The sequence below is a fragment of the Leiobunum rupestre genome, chromosome 2 (assembly GCF_980474605.1).
Source record: "Leiobunum rupestre chromosome 2, qqLeiRupe1.1.hap1, whole genome shotgun sequence".
NCBI lineage: Eukaryota > Metazoa > Arthropoda > Arachnida > Opiliones > Sclerosomatidae > Leiobunum > Leiobunum rupestre.
Window position 1 is genome coordinate 42,000,798 of NC_143385.1, and position 24,816 is coordinate 42,025,613.

The window sequence follows — 24,816 nt, forward strand, 5'->3', positions numbered from 1 at the left end:
ATGCTTTTTACCAGTGTCCGTTTTATTTAATAATAATTAGCTAGGCTAAAACCCTAGGCGCCACCACAGTCCCAAGTCAGCTAGCGACTTTTAATGCCTTATTTACAGGACTGGTGGCCGTGTAAAATTGTGTAGGACTGTCGTTGCCAACTAATCAACCATACATTTTATATATAAAATCAATTTTAATTTTTTACGAGGGTTCAGTTCCAGGTTACTCAATATCTACGGGAGGGGGCGGGAACTAATCGTCATTTTAGTATCGTATTATACAATATTGCGAAAACGTGGTACACACCGATGAAGTGGACAAGCATTATGCTTTGTAAACAATTCTGTCGGTTAAGATGTGTGGCAATTTTTTTATGAAATAGTGGAATATAATTAATTACAATCGATACTATAATTTGTTTTTAAAATATATTTACAGCGTTTATAAATCATAACTTATGTAACTTATGAGTTTAATAACCTGTAATATGTTTAAAAAAATGCTTGTACCATTTCTTTAGCAAGTTGCGCTCCAAGATGTAATGATTGGTTTTATCGCACTTAATAATATCCTATTGGTAGAAATAATACAATAAGAAGTCATCAATGGCGATATCATCCATGGGTTTATATATTTGAATGAAAATAGACCTTCGTATTATCTACCAATTCAGATAAAAGAAAGCTTAATCGGCGTTCAATTTTTAAGCTCCCAATTGATGAAATTAAGTCAGTTCAAATTTATTTAGACATAAAATTTGATGAGGAAAAACTTTCACTACTCTACTTTGTCCCCTCTTGCTAAGTGGGTTCTGAAACTTTTGTTACCCTAGCAAAAGTAGTCTTGAGTTTATTAACGAACCAGCGTGGAATCTTTGTTATTTTTAGCTTGATGACCACCCAGTTTTCTTTCTTCATTTTCTCATCTTATTGGTCAATTTACATCGGGTCAAAGCTTATTAGAGGTAGAATGTGGTAGCATAAAATCTCTAAACCCAGTGGTTCTGAAGTGAGATTTTGAATGACCTTGAAGACATGGTTCAAGGACATTGAAATTTTCATCGTTCAATGGCCCCTGGGCGTGCTATGTGACATGAAAAATTCAAAATCATAGCTAAAACCGATTTTGATATATTTGCCCTGGATCGTTTTTTAGTGGACACCCTGTATAACAATGGTCGATCCCCCGTAAGATGCTTGTTAAATAAAAATCTTTTCAAACAATTCCTTCAAGATTTCAATTTGGTTCAAAACGTCACAAAGAAAAACGTTGTTCACGGTTTTACCTTCGATATTACTTAAATCCACAGCCAGAACTTGCCCCTGTTCAATTTCACAGCGGGGGCACCACCCTAGCTACTTTTCTTCGGGCATATATTGGGCAAAGTTGTTGTTTACTCAGGATTCGAAGGTTTTTACCGTAAATAATAGGTTTTTTACCAAATTGTCCAGACATCTTGTTTTTGCACGGCTTTCGTAAAAACGTTGGCACGCGCCTGCTAATTACCCACCCGTGGAGGTTTGTACGGTTCTAGCCAGCGCCTAAAGTAACCCACGGGCGTAGCACTGTATGCCAACATACCCTTGTTAGGGCTAGAAAAGTCAAAGAATGTACTGCATCAATAGCCTTCATAAATTTTGGGAATCGGAGCCCAAGAAATTGGACATTGCCAAATTTACGGTGTTCGGTGGTTTCGCTTTGTGTGGTAGATATTTTGTTAAAATTAGGTCCGATAACGGCCAAAAAAATGAATAGGTTAAGATTCAGCGAACCTATATTTTCCGTTATATCTGTTAATATTAATTTTAAGTATGGTTTTCGGAATAATTTACGTGGTTTTATATTTTCACCTAAAAGTCGAAATAACGTTGTCCGATTTTCATGAAAGTTATATTTTTGAAGAGTTGTGGTTTCCATATAAGCTAGTTTTGCAATTACGTTTTATTATAAACCTAATTTTTTGGAGCAGTATACAAACCCCGCAACTTCCAACATTGTCCATCTTACACAGGTTTATACGCGAGTTTTCTTTTCGCATTTTTCAAAGCTGTTCTCACACTCGACCAGTTGCGTACCTAAACCCTTTGACGCTCGGGGCGCATCACGAATTTGGCGCCCTCCCAATTTCCATCGTTTAATCGTTAAAAACAGTAAAAACTACAATACAAGGCACTGTAGGCACACCCTAACGAATAATGGTGTTCTAAAGGCTAGTAACCTTGCTTTATTATCTACAAATTATTTGAAATATTACAGCAAAAGTACAAAAACACTAAGAATACGCATTAATTCTGGCCAAATAAACAAAAAGCTAGTCTCACTACGAGAAAAGGATAAACTTTAACCATTACTAAAAACAGGCAATTTTCTTTACTTGAATGAAAAATGTCGCCCTACAGAAAATGCCGCCCGGGGTGGACAGCCCCCTCCGCCCTCCCCTAGGTACGCCACTGCACTCGACGGAAAATTAACAACGTAAAGTTGAGCGTTAACGGTATATCGAATGTGAAACAAAATTTCGCGCGGCGTTTATCGTAGACACTCCGTCGCTGGATACAATTAAGTGGCCCAATTAATTGTAGTGTGAACTAGGCTTAATAATTATAAAGTGTGAAATATTTAAAGTATAACAGTAATGTTTCTATTACCGCCTAGATATTTCCAATTTTAGAATAGACAAATCGTTTTGTAAACAATTATTCGAACGGCCACTTATTAAAAAAATAATAGACAAATCGATGAGAAAACCAAATATTTTCAATGAAGGTTCGCCTCCCGGTGAACGATATTCGAGGAAAAAACCACGCCATTGCTCAGCGTGATCAAGATTAGCCCTCTACTAGTTTTCAAAATTGAACATCCAATTCCGTCAATCAGGGAGATATTTCTCGACGCCCCGCTATTCGCTTTCAACTGAAAAACTGCCGCGCCGCTAGAGGGATTATCGCTCAAAAGTGAAAAGATTAGCCCGTTGATCGGCCGATCTCGCTCACCGCGCCGTGATTTATCAGCCAGTGAAAAAAACTATTCTGCGTTCGCCCTGAGCTTGCTCAGTTGAAGATAGATAAAATAAGATCGCCTGTCGTGAACACTCGCTCACTTGAAAAATCAAGGTAAAAAATTATGAGCGTTCATGTTGGACAGCTGCTCACAATTTTTGCCCACCTCTGTTAAAATCCCTTTTTTAATTATTTCCCTGTTGGACCCCCAGTTTGTATTATAAATCCTGGTTACCCTTAATCAAATCCTGCCTAGTGAAGTATGCTAGACAAAAACCTACTCAATCTAATTAAGCAAAAGCGTTAACTGTAGGGGAATTAATGAACAAAATGGTATGAATATTTAATTGAAAGTAATTATACAAAGTAACTATTGTTGTCTCATCGGTATAAGCCTAACGAATGTCCGCTAATTCACTGTTAAATGGGCCCATGAATATACATACAATACTACTCCTATGGTTACGTAACCCCAAAAGAATCGGTGTACTGCCGCTATGTGGTAAATTTTAAACAACAATAGTAATATTTGTGGTACTTAACCTGGATGACTAACTTGATGAGTCTTAATCGTTCGAACAGTAGTAGTACTAAATAACTTAGGTATACGAAATACCGATCGCTCACTGCACCTAACTAACGCCACCTAGTGGAACGAATCCTTGGCTTGTGGAAGTGGGGAATTTATAGTCACAGTACTTATATCATCGATGTGATGGCGACGCTCATTGTCTCCTTGGTCAATTAGCAGCAACGGTGATTGACGATGATCTTACGGCATGGCGTTACGCTGACCTTGGATATTTCTTACGTCATTATATTCGATGACTTGAAGTCGTTACAGAACGGAACGCACATGTTACGTCGAACCTATTTTCTCCGGTTAACTTAAACCACGTGGAACTATCACCGCACTACACTGACGATTATTTATACCGGTCTTAGTTCAACCGAGCTCCGAGTGACTCTACTTTTTTACAATTCCCATGGGTTCCTCGAAACCTCGTAGAGCCACACCTGACCACGCCGGATATTAGTTGTCGCGCCCAGATTCTACGTCATGGGTTCTTTTAAATACAGTCCACATTCCATTAATACCATGACTGAGAGTTTGCAAAAATCCCTGGGACGTTATAGGCGTTGACCTCAAAGGTCCCTTCCCTAGAAGTCGAAAAGGCCATACATATATTTTGGTGGTCGTTGATTACATGACTAAGTGGGTGGAGGTATTTCCTTTGAGGCGCCTAACTGCTAGGCTTATTGTCGATAGGTTGGTCGAGGAGGTTTTTACCACGTATGGGCTTCCAAGGGTAGTTTTAAGTGACAATCTAAGCCAATTCGCGTCTAAGCTTCTGCAAAGTACGTTAGAAACATTAGGGGTTAAGCAACGGTTCACGGCCGTCTATCACCCACAATCCAATCAGTCAGAACGCGTGAATAGAAACTTAACATTCATGATTTCGGAATACGTTAAAGAACATCACGATCTTTGGGATGTTTACGTTCAACAGTTCGCTTTTTCTATGCGCTCCGTGATCCACGTTTCAACGGGTTATTCGCCTGCGCATTTATTTTTAGGTAGATAAATCAGATAACCGGGAGTAACTGTGTCAGGTTCACAATTTCATCTTGAAACTGAAATAAGTAACGATCAAGCCCAAGCTCTACTTACTCATTTTAAGACTAGACTTATTATTATTATTATTAATGAAGGGGTGAAGGACTAAGGACATGCCCATTCGCGCACGTCGACCAGAAGTCCATTGTGCAAACCCGAACATTAAGACTTAAAAAGCCCAATATCCGACACAAAACGGAGAATCCTTTTGGCCGGCATATTATAGAAATCAGCTGATGCATACCAAGATGCTCGAACCTTTGGGCCGCGTAGTAATCGCACCTACAAAGCACATGAGAGGCGGTTTCCTCCTCAGCCTGACATGCCCTACAGATTGGATCATCACTGATTCCAATCAGGTAAAGATGTCTGTAAAGGAGACAATGACCTGTTAGTAGGCCAAAGACCAACCTGATTTGGAAAGCGAGAGCAACTCCTTAGCTCTCTTCCTAGAGGGGCCCGAGATAAACTCTTGGCCATCCATCTCAAGCCAAAGCTTGAGTTGATGGTCAGCCATGGAGTTAGAGATAAGGCCGCAAACTATGCTAGAGGGGATAGGAACGGCAGGTTCAGGACCAAAGAACCCAGCCTCTGCCCCCTTCTTGGCTAAGACATTGGCCCTCTCATTACCATAGTACCCCCGATGGCCAGGAACCCAATAGAGCTGAACTTTATTGTTGGTGCCTAGCTCCGAGAGGGGGTTCAAACAGCTGTAAACCAATTTAGAAGAGACCTGAAACTGGTTGAGAGCCTTGAGGGCTGGTTGAGAGCCTTGAGGGCTGCTTGACTATCCGAATAAATAATCTTGCCATGAAGCTTCTTTTTAAAACAAAAGGCAACACAGAAGCAGATAGCGTCAATATCCGCCTGAAAAACACTAGCATAGACGCCAAGGCTTTCAGTCTCAGAGAAGCCGAGATTACTAGTAAGACAATACATCCCCAGAGCGGGTCTTAGACCCATCGGTAAACCAGAGGATTTCTCCTCTGGCCCCAAGGGTACTATGACTGGCCCACTCTGTACGGCTTGGAAAATAAGTATTGAAAGACTTACTAAAATGTAGCTTCGTAGTCATCATATCAGAACCCATTAGGTTGACAGGTAACTTACTTGAAATTTTCCGAAAGATCTTGGTGTGGCTATTATCCCAAGTATTCGCTTTCCACCAACTAGACTAGACTTACTAGCCAACTATAATAAAAAGCACGTCAATAAGGAATTTAAAGTTGGGGATTTAGTTTTGAAAAAGACTGTATTTTTCCCAAAAACTTTCCAAACTCTCGGTCATGGTATTAATGGAATGTGGACCGTATTTAAAAGAAACCAATGACGTAGAATATGGGCGCGAACTAATATCTGACGTGGTCATGTGTGGTCGTACGAGGTTTCGAGGAACCCATGGGAATTTTAAAAAAAGGAGAGTCGCTCGGAGCTCGGCTGAACTAAGACCGCTATAAATAATCGTCAGTGTAGTGCGGTGATAATTCCACGCGGTTTAAGTTCACCGGAGAAAATAAGTTCGAACGTAACATGTGAGTTCACGACTGCAGCGCGTTCCGTTCTGTAACGACTTCAAGTCATCGAATATAATGACGTCCAGTCTTTCAAAGTGGTTCACCAGATTGGGGTGGGTACTGGACTAACCTTGCCCCCCTCTCCAGCCAGATCACTCACATCTCCACCTGAAGCCCCGGTGGAGGTGTTATCCACCACCTTAATGTCGGAAATATGCCAGATCAAGGTCCAACATTTCAGTAGCAGAATCTTCTGCCACGACTTAATGCGCTGGGGTCTTTGCATTTTTAAGGACTTGCAAAATGAAGTCCCCCTATACGCCTCTGTGTAGGCAGAAAATCCTGCCTCCTTCAAAGCTGCGCCAGACTATTCAACCATCTGGAAAAATCCAGCGGTTGAAGTTCTTGTCACAGACAGAGGTGACCACTTTCCAACGACTCGTATTGAGCTGGTTGTAGTAAAGATACAACCGCTTTAGGAGGACTTCTGGATTTTTCGTCCAGACGTCCTTAGTCCTGAAGATGACCTTAACTGGTTTCGGTAGTTCACTGGCCTTTAGTACCAAAAGCTTCGTGCCCTCCAAAACACATCAGATTGTTGTATTTATATACCCCGTGCACCGCCAAAGCATTACAGGGGTTACTCATCATCTGTCCCGGTCGAGCCGTCGACCTGTATACAAAGATAGGAAATGCTTCCTAAATCACATACACACAACGGTATACACCCGTATACCTGCATCTCCTACTCACGACTCACTCGTGAGTTCGTCAAAATTCACAACGATATAACGCATTACGCGTTCAAGATCGTTGATCGTTTCGTTATCCAGATTGTGAAGAACATTCTCGCGGATTGGTCTCCTTAACAAATGGTTCGTTCTAGGACAATTACGAACATAGTGCTCTGAGTCTGCTTCCAGAGCACCGCATATGCATTTGGGCGATGCAATATGACCCAAGTTGAACAGGTAGAGTGGGAACTTACCATGTCCACTTAGGATTTGCGTCAAATAGTAATTCGTGTTGAAGCTACCATTGACCTTAGGAAAGTACCTCTTAGTTACCTTTCCCTTCTCACTCTCATCCCACGACTCCTGCCACCTTTGAGTCGTCACCTCATTGAGCCACCTTTTAATCACCAACTTAGTTGGCTTCATCTCCTTCTCCTCGGGAAGATCGGTTGCTGACTTTGCAAGAAAGTCAGCCCTTTCATTCCCTGCACACCCAGTGTGCGACTTTATCCAAGTAAAGTTGACTTGAGTCTCCATCCGTTTTAACACCTTACGGATATCATGGCATAAACCATGATTGTTTTTATGATTGCTTAATGCGTTAAGAGCAAAAAGACAATCTGTAAAAACCGTTGCACCATCACCAGGACGTTGACCATGCGTCCTTAACCAGCAAATACCATCATGTATTGCTAACAGCTCAAGAGAAAACGCATCCACCTTACCAAAACACAGTCATTCTGGTCAAAGGCCTTCCTTAACTACTCCCCAGTTGAGGCATCCCCAGTGGCGGATACATATATGGGGCTCGGGGCCCACGCCCCCCCTCGACGCTTAAGCTTTGCATATGACTGAATGATTTTTTTTTAAACCCATAGCTCAACATGTCTTTTTAGCGCCACCCCCTTTAAGGTTTTTCTGTATCCGCCACTGGGCATCACCAGGTGTAATTCCTGATGAGAGGAAGAGGTTCACCCGAAGGTGTCCCATCAACTCTCTCCATAATCCTACGCTGGACAGTGGTCATTTGCTCTTCTGTGATAAGGTTGTTCGGGAAGCCATCTTAAGCAACCCTATTGCGTCACTGTATGACTTAAGAGGCAGAGGCTCCTTAGCATTTTTGGCCGCAGATTTGGAAGACCCAGGCGAGGGATTGGAGTCCTCCGACCTGAGCCTCTTAAGTTAAAGGGTTTCTTTGCCATCAAAGGATGACTGATCCTCCTCCTTAGCAAGCATTGCGTTGTGCATTGCTTTGCAACGTTTTTGAGTGTCGGGTAACATCCAAGGATGACCCAGACTCCCCATCAAGACGGGAGCAGACCCTTGCTCATTTTGGGTTTTGTTTTTGTTTGTCAGAATTCATGAACAATCCCACAAGAATGAAGGAAAGTAATGGGATCGTTAGCGATAGCGTATTTTCGCTTTCCCGGTACCATTCAGCCCTCAGCACGATACTTCACACCTTAGTTGGCCAGCATGAAGGGTAACCCCTCCACCTTTTACTCCCTTCCACCATGAAGAGGTTGAAGGTTGCAGTTTATGGAAAGGTTTCTTTACTCAAGTCTATTCTATTGGCATAGACCTACTACTAACGCCATCTATCATGGTTTATTTATAGTTTTTGGTAGAACGGTTTATTATCCGTTACAAGTTTCCTAATTATATATACTGCGAACTTGACTGAATTTTTTGTAAAATTAATTCGGGTAATTGTTATTCTGAAAAATTACAATTCCTTTCTTCAATTTAAGAAATATGCCTTATCGATTTTTGGAATGGTCTCCTTTGCTAATTTACAACAATGTTCCTTTTTTCATTTAGAATCTCATTTTAACGTTAGGCCAAGATGAAAGTGAAATTAAAAGAAATCTCTCAGATTCAACTTTAAAGACTACACAAATGACTTGTTTAGTAAATAGTTTAACAAGAAGGTTAACAATTGCTAGTGAGGTGGAAAATGAACTGAGGAAAGAAAATGAAGATATTAAGAAAGAATTATTTAATATGGAGACATCTTGCTCGGAGAAGGTTAAATACTATATGCGTTATAAGGTAATTGTTTTTGTCTATATCCCATGTTAGTTAAAGCTTTAAATAATTGGGCTACCTAATATAAATATAATACATACAATTATATTATACAAATGGGTCATTCCGTGACAAAACGCCTAGTTTTTTTTTATTTTAACACCTGACCCCTTTCGATTTCCAAAATTTGCATATAGGGTTCTTTGGGCTTAAGAAAGAGATTTTGAAAGTTTCAAAACGATCGGTATAGCCGTTTACGAGATACAGCATAAGTGTTTTTTCAAAAGTACACCTTGACCCCCTAAATGTTTTCTCCTATATCTTATGAAGTAATTTTCGCAAAATCACATATAATATCTCATTTTAAAGAGTACCCTAATATGAATATTTAATCAGGGTTGTTATGTGACGTAAATTGCAGTAAAATCTGGGCCTTTAAATAATTTGACCTATGACCCCGCCCAGACACCTCAATCGTAGATAAACGATTGTAGCATTTTCAAAAGCTGTGCTATCGAATACATAACAATCACTCAAAATCCCAAAGTAATATTTGTAGTTTTCGAGGTATTAATTTTTGAAATTCACCCCACCACACACAAAATTAAATACCAAAACCATTTATTCTTATAGTTTACACACGAATCAATTTTTAGCTCGATTTTAAGGTTACACGAAACAGCTGGCACTTCTTTATACTTTGTAAAGGCTTTGGAAATTTAATTTTTATTGTGTTATTTTAATTGATAACCTTTTGAATTCGGTAAACCTACAAGAATTTCAATTGCACAAAGAACATTTTAACTTGATACCCTACAGCTATCGATCCTACTGGCCCATGTGTATTTGTCAGAAATACCAGGGGGGGGGGGGGACAAAAGGTTTATAACAGTGCGCCGCACGTCTCCGGTTTTGCCCAATAAGGCTTCTGCTACAAGGTGTATAAACCGGCTTCATGAGCCGGTCTCCAACGCATTTTTTTAAAAGATATTGGTTTCTAATTGAGACTGACAATTTCGTTTATATAGAATAAACTAACTAATTAGGATACGGAGTTACTCTTTGAAATCGAAAAATGTTGCAATATTAAATTATTCTAAATCAATTGAATCAGTATAATGAAGAACCCATAGACATACTAAGAACAAAGGAATGGGGATTTTCCTAAATCGACTCCTAATCTATAATTTTTAGGAGGCGAAGCTATAGTCTAGCTTCTACCACTATTGTTACTTGTATTGCTATTAAAACTGATTACGAAGTTAGTTCTGTTAGAAGGCTCATGCTTTGTTCCTGAATTAGCGACCTTTTATTTTTCCCAGAACTTTTAATATTCTGGCAAAGTAGATGGCGCGGAAGGAGTTACGGAATTAGACAAAGAAAAAGGCGGAGCTTATTTTGAAATATAGATTAGGAGGCTCCACGACGGCCTTAATAGCTATAATTGCGTGTTTTAGTACGTCTATGGGTTCTTGGTATAACGTGACATATCCTTACATTTGTTGTGATACACATACTTTAATTTAACACCTCATTATAAATGTCTTCTTAATTTTATTTTTTCAATTTGCTTTTTAGATAGTTATGTTTCAGAGTAGATGGCGCAATTAGCGGTAGTAAATTAAGACCGCGTATCCGTTCAAACTTTTGAGTGGTCGGACATTTACGTGAGATGGAGTCTGCAATGGAATGAGTTGAAATCGAACAGACGTTTCACACAAAAAATTTATATTATTAAATGTAATCGCAGCCAGCTCTTGATATTCGAAAATTAACAGACGAGTTTTTAAAAAAATCTAGATAAAATGGGTCGCTAAGCACTTATGTCCAAGATTCTGGCTGGCGTTCAGTCTGTTGCCGTAGATAGAGAGGAGAGCTCGTAATGGGGGAATATACGTTTTTATTCCAGGTTACCGAGTTTTCGTGTTCCTAGCTACTCAGTCGGGTTTCCTTGTGATTTCTAGTAGACTTGGAAATAGATGGAGTTCGGGGCCCTTTAAGTAAAACATTCGAACCAGGGCCGCCAAAATTAATTAATAAATCTTTTTGCAAAGTCTGATATCTTGCACAATTTAGGGTGCAGTAATATATGCTAAAATAATATTGAACGCCCAATATTATATACTATCCTGGACAAGAAATTTAGTTGCATCTTCTGTAGATAACATGAAAAACCAAAATAAATATATAAAACCTAATCGTAATGTAAGAAGAAGAGTTTTGGATATTCTAAACTCTAAATTACTAGAATCATAATAATATTAATTTATATACTAGGTCAACTAGTTTCAAGTATTAAAAATAGAATTTTCGTTAATTGGTGGGATAAATTTCAATAAAAAATATCTCGAAAACTAGAAATATTACTTTGAGCCGGAGTCGTGCGGTGCAGTATTATAAACCTTTGCCCCCCCCCCCTGGTATTTCTGACAAATACACATGGGCCAGAAGGATCGATAGCTGTTGGGTTTCAAGCATAGATGAGCAAAACTCCGGAGGGATTGGAGGGCTTCATTGAAATTAACATTATGTCCTCCAGCCCTCCGACGTTCCCTCCGGAGGTTGGCCCATCTATGGTATCAAATTAAAATGTTCTTTGTGCAATTGAAATTCTTGTAGGTTTACCAAATTCAAAAGGCTCTTGTAAGAGTGGCGGGAAGGTGGATTTCGGCAGCCGCTGGGAAAGGGTAAAGAGAGCGTTGTTTCGCCTAGTCGCTAGTGAGAAAAATTACATGCTTTTTCCAATTGGGAAAAAAATTATTACCAGCATGGCGGCCATAGCCAAAGGTAGGGCGTGACGTCATGCTGCCAAGTCCATATACTGGTGTTATCATTATAAGTAATAATTAGCATTTATTTCATTTTTTAAAAACCATTGTGTTTAAATTTTTTTATTCAGATGCAAAATTAAATCGCCTTTTTTTCTTACATCAGGAAAGAGCTCATAGTAAAGTATTGGCTCTACAAAAGATCTTGGATGATTGTGTTCCAATGTCTGAGCTGGAAAATGCCAACAGAAACTTTCTTGAATTGAATCAGAATTATCAGAAGCTTCTCAAGCAACAATATGAAATCAAATACCACAATCATATTAATAAGGAGACTGAAGTACGTTTATTTAAATGGGATTAGGTTTCATTAGGTCTTTTTGAAGGTCTATTGACCTAAATACCCTATTACTTTCACAAAATAAAGCTTAGTATTCCCCCTTAATTATTTTTTGTTTTAAGTAACTGACAAAGGGAGCTTCACAGGGAGAGGGGGGGGGGTGAAAATTTAAAAAAAACGTCAGAGTTGACGCTGTTTTTCGAGGGGAAAGGACCAATATGCTTGGAAAATTTCCATTGAAAACCGCTATAGTACTATGGATTAAATAAGTAGCTCGTTTCAGGAAAGGTCAGGAAAGGGAATTCAGTTTTTTTTCTTCAGCTAGGCTAATACTCAAAGCACCATAGGCCTAAGTGATCAAGCGATTTTTTAATGTAATTTTACTCTAAATCTAGGGCGAATTATGCTATTATTATTTAGAAAGCTTTCTTAACGTTAAAATAACTTTAACAGCATTTTCGTTCCCCCTGCCATGCTCCCCTTGCCAGTTCCTTTAACATAAAGCTGTAATCAAAGTTTATAAGATTAATATATATATATTTAATTAAATTTAATTAAATTTTTAACGAATAAGTATTGCTATTTAGAATGATATGAAGAAATTGAGTTTCGAACATCAAAAATTAAGCAGAGATAACCAATTTTTAGAAGAAAAACTTGCCATTCTAGGTAAGCCATATATTCTTTCACTCTGCTGTGTATTGGTATAGTAACTGCTCAGTTCGCAAGGCTGCTTTAAAATTGTATTACTGTATTCTAATTATGGTCTAAGACTACGGACACAATATGTATGTAACTGCAAAAAACTATTTATTAGACCCAGTAGCGCTGCCAGCGGTAGGCACAAGTAGGCACGGGCCTACGTTGAAAGATTTTGGGCCTACTTAGGGGGCCTCCATTTTAAGAACTATAGGCCTACTTTAGGCCTCCAATTTACGAAAAAGGTGCCTTCTTGGGGCCTAAAATTCATTGAAAAGATGACTAGTTAACTACCAGTTTTTTTTATTCCTGAATGGCCGGTTTGCTTGAAAACAAGACCCCTCAGCCCCCCCCCCCCTCCCGCAGCCTAAAAAGGGTTTATTTGTAAACGGGGATCATTGTTATTTGGGGGAAAAACAGCTGCTTCCATAAGCCGCACACGTTATCGTAAAACGTAAAAATTACCTCGGACCTTAGCTCCCCTCCACCTCGTGGCAAGTTCAAAGAGCGAAATGTCTCCCCCCCCCCCAAAAAAAAAGATGTAAATCGAGAAAGGGTCCCCCGCACCTGACACCAGTTCGACCGAGAGCTACCGTGTTGTCAAGAATGTCGTTTGTCGATAAGCGCAATATCGTCCTAGAAGGGGTGGGCCACGACCATGGGGGTAAAACTGGAAAGCTCCAGCTTATTTGGGGTTTTTTGATTCGCCCACTGGGTCACGTGTTCGAAAGGCTGGTTAAGAAATTATTTATACCAGAGTTTCATTTCATTTTGTGCGCTTCTTCAAAGCAGTTCTCTACATTTCGAGTCTTTCTCAGTCAGTTAATTTAGTGTCCCTTTTGTTTTAATATTTTTGGCAAGAGCCGACTTCTACCTCCTAGAGGTTTAAAGAAGCCGTACTGCGCTTGTTTTAAATAAAAACATTTCGGACTAGTTTATATGGTTAGTTGGCTTTTTTCAAGCTTTTAGTAGCTAGATATTTTGAACCTAACTATTGGTGGTGCCATTCTTAAAACTAGTTTTTTTAAGACTATAGTGGTACCATTTTTAAAAGGCGTAATATCTGGAGTTGTTTACTTTAAAAACTAAAACAAGAATGAGTTCCCGAAAGTTTATGTCAGGGGCCCAAAAACGCCAAAGATGTAAGAGAGAAGCGAGCATAGTTAGTAGTCAGAAAGACGCAATGGAACGATTTCTTCAACCGTCAGCTAAAATAAATAATCTGAATTCAGGGGACTCTAGGTTTTACAGAGACTGTAAACAGTAAAAAAAAATGTTGTTGACATTTTACCCAATGTCGATGTCAGTCCAGCTAAGGAGGTAGTTCTAAATTCCGAGTTATCGTAAATTTTGGTTGAATCCTCTAATAGAGCCTCAATTGTGAATATAGACAATTCAAACGTAAGACGATTAATTGCTTTAGATATTAGTTTAGAAAACGATTGTCTGCCCGTTCAACCTAACCTCGCGTCTTTTCCCAAAACCCTAATGGGTGCTAAAAACTGAGGATTCACTTCTTCTTGGTACACCAAATACCAAATGCTCGAATATTCTATAGCAAACGATAAAGTTTATTGTTTTTGTTGTCGGCATTTTTTAGGTGGCAGAAATACGTGATTTATTGAGGGGTTTTCGGACTGGAAATATATGGCCAAAAAGTTCGAAGAACACTTTACTTCGACTAAATCTTTACACCAACAGTCTTATAAAAAATATTCAGACTATTTGGAATCGAAATCTAGAGGCTCAATAGTATGTCAGGTTGATCAGCATCATAAAACAGACGTTGGTAGAAACAGAGATGTCTTAGCTGCTCACGTGCAGATAATAGTACTATGCGCCCAACAATATCTCGCTCTTCGGGGGAATAAGTCGGACGATGTAAATGGGAACAGGGGCAATTTTGTAGAAATTTTAGATATATTAAAGAGAAATTGTCCCGACTTAAAAGCCAAGTGCGAAAGTATACCAAATAATGCTAAATACATACATAGCACTGTCCAAAATGAGCTGATTAACGTTAGTGGAAATTTTGTTAGGCGAATGATCAGGGCCGTGCAGAGGGGGGGGGGGCAAAATCCCCGGGGCTCGGGTGAAAAGGGCCCACGAGGAGGGCCGGTAGCTATAGAGATAATGCGTCAGTAGAAGAGCTGAGTGTTTGCATTAGGTATACTAGAAAGGAAATTGGCGTAGTAAAGCGATATTTAGCATACACAGATTTGCATAAGCAAAGACCTTAAATGAACAGTTGAGATCAACTTACTACCAAATAATCGATAAATTTATATCAGAAATGAAAAACCGATTTTTAGAAAATAATAGCCTAATTAAAGGAATAACTGCGTTTGACCCTGACTCGGAAAACCTTTCTCGTTGAAAATGATGTCCTAGCCCACTGCCAAATATACATTCGCTTTAATTTCAACCTGGATTCATTGAAAGGTCCAATTAAAATAGCCAGAAATTTAATAAAATCGAAAATTTTTAAAAGCGTAGCAGACTGTTATCACTATCTAATGGCGATGGAAGGTGGCTTTCCCGACTTAGTTAAGTACTATAAAGTTGTTCTGTGTATTCCCGTGGCCAATACTATTTCTGAAAGGAGTTTCAGTTCCTTGAATAGAATTGAAATGCGTCTACGGACAACAATGCGAGAGGACAGACTTTCCAACCTGGCCACGTTATCAATTAATCGAGATTTATCGAATCATTTAAAAGAACATCCGATGTTAGTGATTGATGAATTTGGGAAGAGCTCTAATCGCAGAGTGTCATTCATTGAGTAAAACGACTTAAATATTTAAAATAAGGGATTATTGGAATTGGGGACATTGGATATTTAAATGTTGGTTAAGTGAAAAAAATAATTTAATTTTAGCCTCACATAATTGTAATAAGAAACACGGTGAACTCTTTCAAAACGAAGAGTTTAGTTAAAAGAAATTAAACGTGAAATTATCGATTGAAATTATTGCGTAGAGGGGGCCCTCTAAATTCATCGGCGCCTACTTGGGAAAAAATCCTGGCGGCGCTACTGATTAGACCAACTTCAAGTCTAGCTACAAAACACAATAGTAAATATTATACTTGGAGTTTAAAGAAGAACATCGACTGACTACGTGCATCTGAAACTCCCGTGACAATTCCTCAAGACTAGAAGAAGAATTAATCTGGTCTGCCTATTTTTCTAAGGACGGAAAGGACTCTTATCATCATATATCAACTCTATGTCTCTATATTCCAAAAACCAATGGACGTACACCGCTATGACAAGAGGTGCTAGAACGGCATGCTTTATTATGCAAGTGCACACGGGATGTAGAGGGTCAGTTCAAATGAAGAAAAACTTGATATAAGTGATCGCACAGGCTTTTACTTAGAAATAATTATGTTTGATATACAACGGTATCCTGAGAGAGTCGAAAACGGTCTGCCCTGAACATGTGTCGAGGGGCTCCTTATATGCGGTGTTCTTCCCGCCAAAACCAGGTTTGTGGCCAGAGCTCCACCTGACAGTACCCGTGAGGTGTTCCATACCATAGCCAAGGCCCCCATTACATCATTCCCCACAGCAAAAAATGTAACACAAAAGCAGTGCCGTAACTAGGGCGGTGCCAGCGGTGCCCCGGCACCGGGCGCAGACCCGGGAGGGGCGCAGAAATGACCAGACTAGGACCCAGTTTTGGCAACACTGCATTTTTCAAGGGTGCAGTTACAGAAGCTCACACCGCGGGCGCATAAAGGGCTAGTTGCGGTACTGAACACAGGAAAGTACCCCCTCCCCCTAACAAAAAACCACCCCACACAACTGCTGGACATACCGTCGTAACTGCCCAAAAAGGGGTGACCAGATGGTGCGTCACCCCAGGAAGCGGAACCCCTTCTCACAGAATCCGTGGTACCTAGCAGCCCACAGGAGAAAACAGGGGGCAGGCAGAATCCACAATAATACGATTTACCGGCAAAGACCTAAAGACATACCGGACGCCTCCCAAGGAAGGAAAAGTAGCCATAGGAAAGAACCCAAAATAGGCGTTAGGAAAAGCATTATTTTGTACGGGATTTCTGAATTTTGGCGATTTTATCACTATTTTTTTAAGTGATTTTGGGATTTCAATGTTAACTTACCATAAAGAGAGATTTGGCGATTTTAGACAAAGTGTACGGGATTTTGGTAAATGTCTGACCCCTCGTTAGATAATCGTCGAGCCACAATTGTTCAACAGAATTTAATGGTTATGAGGGAAGTAACGGGACCGACATATTTCCACCTCACGGTAAGCCCGAGAACACTGAACTATCACAGGGTAGCCCAGCCGACGAGCCAAAAGAAGCTGGTCGCGGAAGTTCTCCTGCTGATCTGGAAAGGGAATACCCCTACACTGTCCATATCCAAGCCACAGGCCCTCACCGCAATAACCGGACGATAGGCCAGCAGAGCCTCCAAGTCCCGAAATAGCTCCGTGGAACGAGAAGCCGAAGCGCAATGAGGAGGGACCCCCAAAATGACCCAAACCCCGGAAGATTGTAAAAAACGATATAATGCAACTGGCAAATTAGCCAGAAGAGCAAGTTGGAAACACAGCCCATGGAAGATTTACCGATGGCGGCAGAACTAGCCGCTTGGTAACCTGCGCACATAGCAAAACCCATCCAGTTACTGAAAGTCAGAAACGGAAATGGCCACCAGTGATACACCCCCCACATTCACAAGGACGTCAGATCCCAGATCAGGTTCCGAGAGCAGAATCCATAAGTCTCCGGAGAGAACCCGGATCTCACCAAAGACCCAGCAGTCTCCGGCACTAGAATGTCAGAATCCCTGATATTACCCACGGGTTAATCCAAAAGCAGTATGTCGTAACCACCAGGCTGCGAAGCACGGGAAGCCATCTGGAAATCCCCCCCCCCCAAGCCTGTACACTGTTAAATAAGTCTTCGGCAAGTTGAAACAAATTTTATTTTTAATATTTTACTAATATCTTTCATACCTATGTCTTGATTCACATGTAGCATTTCCATATTCGCTGGAAACGCGAAATATCGTTTTTGACAACTTTTTTAATAATGATGTTACGCCCCTGAAACCTGCATTTTTGGATTCTAATGGGTCGATTCATATTTAGAAAGTGCCATTGTTTTCCGCCTACGTCAAACAGCTGCTAAGATATGACCTATTGAAAATTTGGGTCTCATTCGGAAAATTCTAAAATGCTCGAGGCGACCGAGAAATAATATCTTATTGTTGAGGAAAAAAACAACTTTCCTCGTTTCATCATTAAGCATAAATATTGATTTAACGAGTTGTTGGAACGCTGTGGTTATATGCCGGATTAATAATATTGATTAATTAGGCATTTTATAGTTTTCCGAATGTGACCCGAATTTTCAATAGGCCATATCTTAGCAGCCGTTTCACGTAGCCGGAAAACAATGGAGGTTTCAGGGGCGTAACATCATTATTAAAAAAGTTGTCGAAAACGATATTTCGCGTTTCCGGCGGAAATGCTACATGTGAATCAAGACGTAGGTATGAAAGATATTAGTAAAATATTAAAAATAAAATTTGTTTCAACTTGCTATCATTCATAGTTTTTGAGATAATCGCAAATAAGTGCGAAAATCCCAACGGCCGAAGACTTATTTAACAGAGTGTACACAACATTACCACAATGCAACCCGCAATTTCTCAAACGGAAGGCCACCTACCGGCCGGAGAGAAAAAGTACAATAATCGACACTCAGATCCCCACATATATTCCGGGTAGCGACGCTAAAAGCTCGCCTGGAACGTAACTTGACTCGATGTGGCCAAATAACCCTTTCTTAATCATAGGATCGCATTCCGAGACAATTGCCTGGACCCCTGCATAGAAACCTCCCCCATAATACCCTTCTGGGGCTCCAGATCAACTTAAACCCCAAAAGGCACCTCAACCCCTGCCTGAACACCCGGCTCAGGAACCTCCCCCTTGGAGTCACCATCGCGGGACTGTAGGTCAACCAGGACAACAACAGGCACCTCCGCCGAAAGGGGTTAAGAAGGTAGAGAGGAATCTGGGACATCCTCCATCTGCATCTCAGAATCTTGGGAATCGGCCGAAAGGTGCAACTTTAGCTCATTAATATGCCAAGCCAGCTCCCCAGTAACCATATACAATACGAAACCGGAGTCAGTCGCTAAGCCGCCCTAGAAATGCGATGGTTTCGGACACTCGCTAGGGAATTCATCTCCGGAGCCCGATCCAAGGACATCTGAAGTTCCCGCAAAGGACCCAGCTCATACTTAACTACATCTTCCTCCGAAAAGTCAGGACTCCCAGGAGTACTACCACTATCCCAAAGAAGCACAGGCTCATATCCATGCTGAAAATCCCGTGGATTCGTTAACCGCACTATTAATTTAAGAGGCAAATCCCCATCCCATGCTGTATGACAATACCCCGCATACATGCTAATAATTTCCCTCAGAACCCTGTTAACCCACTCCGTTAGATTAGACTTATTATGGTAAGGAATTGTTAACTTATGCTGGATATGCAAAAGGCGACACACATTAGCCCACAACCAAGAATTAAACTGTGGACCATTGTCGGACAATAAAGCCCTCATGATACAATGGCGTGTGAAATATTGTATCATGACTTTGCTGACGGTGATAGACGTGATTTTGCGAACAGGAAATACCTCCACGTATTTTGTAAAGTAATCCAAAATCACAACCATAAATTAGTTCTTATTCTTCGTCCCAGGAAAAGGCCCCATCATGTCGATCCCCACCAGATCCCCAGGAAGATTTCATTAGACCCGTGCTTTTAGTATTTAAAGGTTTATAGCGTTGACAGACCCCACAGGCTTTCACGTAATCGCGAACCACACTAAAAAGCCAGGATGATAAAACCGAGCCGGAAGACGGGCGTATGTCGAGACAAAGGATGATCGTGAAAAGCCCGTAAAACCAGCCCTTGTAGTGACTCAGGGAGAACCACCTCGGCTGGCTTACTATCTATAGCCTTGCGAAACAACCCCGTATCCCGAACTCCGGACTAGTACCCGACTCCACCCTAACTGTCACCCAGAAGGGGTCAGCCCCTTGAGCCTCCCGTATCTCGTGAAAACAAACCACCTCTACAGGAACCACCATTTCACCCCTCTCCCCAGGCCATGTAAAATCTTAAATAGAACTACAAGTCGTGCGGGAGAAACAGACACGAACTCCATGGTCAATCCTGGATAGCAACAAACTTAAAGCTTGGACTCAGGTAATGGTATTTCCAACTGGGAATTCAAAGCAACCACCTGCCAACGAAAATCAGTAATTATCTCCCCTGCCAATTGAACCACCCCCCACAATTCCGCCCTGAGAACACTCCCTGTCAGAAGAAAGAAACCAATCCCGAATCTCACACACAAAGATATCCCAGGTTTTGACCCCAGAAAGTTGTGTTTTACAGTCGCGGAACCACAACTTAGCCTCATCCCGCAAAGGTTGCAGCAAAAACGCACGACAGCCTGTTGGAACAGGATATGTTCTCCTCTCCCCAAACTCCAGCTTCATCTGGTAGTCCACCCACAGACAGTACCTCAGAGGATTCTAACCCATCCAATGGTCAATGAATCCCAGCTCCATTGTTAACAGGATTTGAATGCAAGTGTATGGGGGTTGTAGGGTCAAAAAATAGTAAACCTTTTTTATTTGGATACAAATATAACTATTTAATTCCGTATTTAATTCAAAGCATAAATGGTTATCACTCGAAATCGCTCGCTCAAACTCCAGGTCAGGAATGAATCTCACAAGGCAATGCGGCTCCTTCTGATAGCGGATTCTTCCCGCCAAAACCAGTCGTGTGGCGCCAGCTGGGAAAATGGGTTTTCCATTGGGGTGCCAAGGTCCCCCCCCCCCCATTACAAGAAGTCAAAGACAGAGCACTGCCCCCTCCCTGGATTAGGCACAGCTCCTGAAGCCGACAGTCGCCCAGAGATCAAATTCAACAAATCCCTATCTACCTCCCTCAGCGCAGGATTGAGCCCAAGACGCTGTCTACGGAGTTTCAAACCAATCTTGCTCCCGCGTAATTTTAAAAAGAACCCCTGTAAATACTAAAATGAATAAAATTTTATTTAACTAATAAAGGATAAATGTACGTAATAAAAACCAATATAAAAACAAAAAGTCTCAGGTCCCAACACTAAACACAACAACCTCTGGGCCAAGCACAGAAAAAAAAACCTCTTCTCACCACCACAAAGAGATCTCAGTGGTGCCTCCAAAAACGCAAGTAGAGGGTCAGAAACACTTGATATAAGTGATCGCAGAGGCTTAATTTTATTTAAAATAACTATGTTTGATATACAACGTTATCTATGTTGAGGGTCAAAAACGGTCTACCCTGAACATGTGTCAAGCGGCTTCTTATATGCTGTGTTCTTCTTGCCAAAACCAGGTACGTAACCAAACCCCTGCGGTTTTCCATACCATAGCCAAGGCCACTATTGCAATTGCATCGCAAGATTCGAACCTCTTAAGCAGCGTACATGTCTCCCAAATTACATAAAAGTCTCTAAAGACTAAAAAACTTTCGAACAAATTATAAATACATTTTATACTGCCAACTGACATACTGTACTACTTTATACTGCTTGGTTTCACTCATATTTTATTTCAATGTTATTTAAATTATATTATTTAGTGAGCACCCTCTGTATAAATACATGCTATTTTGTATGGACGTGAGATTTAAAAAACACCTGTTTTGATTGTTAAGAAAATGTAAATCATCAATGTTGAATCAGTGCACATAATTCTTACCTTGGCACAAGTTGAAATCTTGGCTGTAAACCGTGCTGGTTTGTATCATATCGACACTACAGTGTTATTATAAGACATTCAAAATGTATACATACAATTTTGGCAAAGACTGTTACAATTTATCTGTCAACTTTAACTTTTTTCAACTTAGAGTGCCAATTTAATGAAACACACAGCGAAGGTCTTCTAAATGAACTGAAAATTATGAAATTGAAAGAATCTAATGAACACCAAAGGGCCGACCACATAAATTTACAATATGACCAGTTAAAAAAGTCCTTTGATATCATGCAGCTAAGGAATTCTAACCTTGAAACGAAGTTTACTGATTTAACTAAACAGTCATTAGAGCTCAGAGATAGTGAAAGAATACTTAAGGAAAAACTTAATGGTATGTATCATTTAAAATTTCATTGTTTTTGAAAATAGAAAAGGACCCTTCTTTTGATTTAACTGAATATTGGTTTTACAAATTAGTAATACCACGAACTGAGACATTGTAGCAAATGCCATTTCTGGATTTAAAGTCAAATGCGCATGTAAGATCGCTAGCTAATGGTTTTGGTGGGAAAATTAAAAATGAATCATAAAATATCTGCTTAGCTTATTAGGCAAACATTTGATTTTAATATTAGTAAACAGTAACTGTAAATTAAAAGTAATTAGTTTTACATTTTTTTAGAATCTGTTAGTATAGAAGTACATGACGCACTTAACAGCAAAGCTTTAGAATTGGAACAAAAAGTACTTAATAACCAAGAAGAAGCTGATCGTTACAAGTCTGCTTTAACATCTGCTCGTAATCAGATTCAAGCCATTGAGAAAATTAGGGAAATAACCGAAAAAGATTTGGAACTGTCAAGAAATCTGTTATTGGATTTGCAAGCGTCAAATGATGACAGATTTTTCATTGGTAACAGTCTATTATAATTTTTAATGTGTGATGCACGCAATACAGTGCATTTGGGGCCCATAAGCTCAGCAGTCCTCCGTTGCAAGTAAACTGTGAGTGGTATAAGTATAGATTGGGTCATTTTCCATTTGGCATTGGGCCTCAGTTTTTTTTAGCTATCTACGCCACTGAATAAAGATTATGATCCCTTGTTTAGACTTTTTTAGTGTATTTTTTGAGCTTTTATAGCATTTTAGACTACATTTTTCAGTATTGTGAGAGACCTTTTAAAGTCCTCTAAAACATAAGGTAGAAAGAAACTTTTGAGTAATTTCAGACTGATTCTCTATTGCGTTGATATTATAGTGACATTGTTTATCTTGATACACTATTGGGTTGAGAGCCCATTTCTCAAAATAGACGTCATAAATTACAAAAAAACGAAATACCCAATAACTTTCTTTAGATCTAAAAGCCTATCTTTTTCAATACCAGATCTACCATAATTATGTACTATCTTGATAATTTCAAGAAAATTATTTGAGGCATACTTTAAATTCAGCACTGCATTGCAGATGATTCAGCGTTTTTGTACTATATAAGTTTGATATTTTTAAAATTTACCACTCATGTCATTATGATATTCTTTGACAAAATTAAAAATAAATTTGCTTTATATTATATATTATATTATATATCATATTATATTATATTATATATCATATTATATTATATTATAGTATATTATAATTTAATTTGTTTTTCAGATCTAGATAAAAGTGCTGCTCGCTATTCTCTAATAAATTTATCTTACGTTTCTAATTAAGTTGTCATATTTTGAGAATCAGATTTTGTGATAATATAATTTAAATAATTTTTAATTTATTTAATTTATTCAATATAATTTTTTGTTTCCCTCACAGGTAATCTTCATCGACAAGTAATAAATTTACAACTTAATGAAACTAAACTTCAACAGGATATAATTTCGTACAAGCAAAAACTTGAAAACAATGAGAAAAGGGTCTCTAGTCTTCAAAAAAAGTAAGTTATCAGAAGTATAGGGTATATTCTACTAGAGAAGTTTATTATTATCTTGAAACATAATATACTATCAGTTCTAGAATTAAAACTGTAAAATAATAAGTATGCTTACTATAAAATATTAACTATTAATAGGTGCATTTCTAAAGAAGATGAAGTTTTCAACATACATAACCAAGCAAGAAATAAAATCCTATTTTTAACACGTATTCTATTTGAACTACGGCGACAGTTTTCATCATCCATTCCAGTTTCCAAACAAGAAGACTTAATTGCTGAAGCTGAAAATCTAAGGAGTGAAAATGGAAATCTAAAAAAAATACTTAATCAAGTTTCTGAAGAAAAGATTTTAATTGAAGATGAAAAACTTAAACTTGATGTTAAACTGCAGTCTGCTAGTGAATGTATTGAAACTCTCAAATCTGGTTCCGCTGCAGTGCAGAAGATTATGGAATGGAATAAAAGGTAGGTTTAGTGTACATTATAATTTATGATAAATGACAGCATTGTTTGGTTTTTGGTTAGACTGGTTAAAAGATCCAAAGTCACAAAACTAATTTTCTCAAAAAAAAATGCATAATTATGCAATGGTATTGCTCATATATTGAGTTAAAATTCGAAAAATAATGTCTAACATGTAGTAGTCTCCTTTATTTATATTCGTCTGCAAAAATTTATCTTTTGCTTATGAGAGGAGAGGTTAAAGTTCTGTTTTTATGATGGATTAAGGGACCAACCCATTTCTGGCAAAATATTTAAAGGAAGCTAGGGGTGGTTTTCTCTTGTTACATTAAAAAGCAGTTGTTACATTTGTTTGAAAATATTTTTTCGATTGTGTTTCTACCCACCTTAGGGATCCTCCATATAAGGATTGAAGAGACACTATCTCCTATATTTATTATGTACCTAAATTCCAAAGTGAATCTTCAATCAATTAGTTTGATTAGTAGCAAGGCCGGACTGGCTAGTAGTTGGCCCCACCGGCTATGCAATCGTGTTGGCCCCATTTCCCATTAATGCCAAATTTTTCCACTTTGGCTCCCAATTTGAGTTGGCCCCAATCTGACCGGCGATCGCCGGTTAGCAGCCCAGGTCTGATTTGTAGCGTAAAATTTTGGGCCCTGGTGTAAGTATTCTGGCCGGGCCCCAATAAAATCGATTAATTAATGGTGTCTCAGTATCTCCGTCTTTTGACAAAGGATTTTTTTATAAGACTCAAAAAGTCTCTAAAACCCCGAACGTTATCCAACAATTTTCCAGTTATTTCTCACTTTTATTAGTATAGCAGGCTACATGACACTGCATATTTGGACAATGGTGTTGGGACACTATCATATGGCGGAAAAGTTGAATGTGCGTTTTTTTTATGGAATACT

General features: G+C 39.3%; 1 protein-coding gene across 8 annotated transcripts in view; it reads left to right on the forward strand.

Annotated features, from left to right (window-relative positions):
- LOC149957549 (centrosomal protein of 290 kDa-like) overlaps positions 1 to 24,816 on the forward strand; it is a 118,281-nt gene that overhangs the window by 44,477 nt on the left and 48,988 nt on the right. For all 8 annotated transcript variants that reach the window (XM_090165621.1, XM_090165617.1, XM_090165619.1 and 5 more), the window contains 7 exons: positions 8,679 to 8,909; positions 11,820 to 11,993; positions 12,581 to 12,662; positions 21,656 to 21,895; positions 22,187 to 22,417; positions 23,320 to 23,440; positions 23,576 to 23,905. In XM_090165621.1, coding sequence (XP_090021747.1) covers positions 8,679 to 8,909; positions 11,820 to 11,993; positions 12,581 to 12,662; positions 21,656 to 21,895; positions 22,187 to 22,417; positions 23,320 to 23,440; positions 23,576 to 23,905 — 1,409 coding nt within the window. The remainder of the gene's footprint in view (positions 1 to 8,678; positions 8,910 to 11,819; positions 11,994 to 12,580; positions 12,663 to 21,655; positions 21,896 to 22,186; positions 22,418 to 23,319; positions 23,441 to 23,575; positions 23,906 to 24,816) is intronic.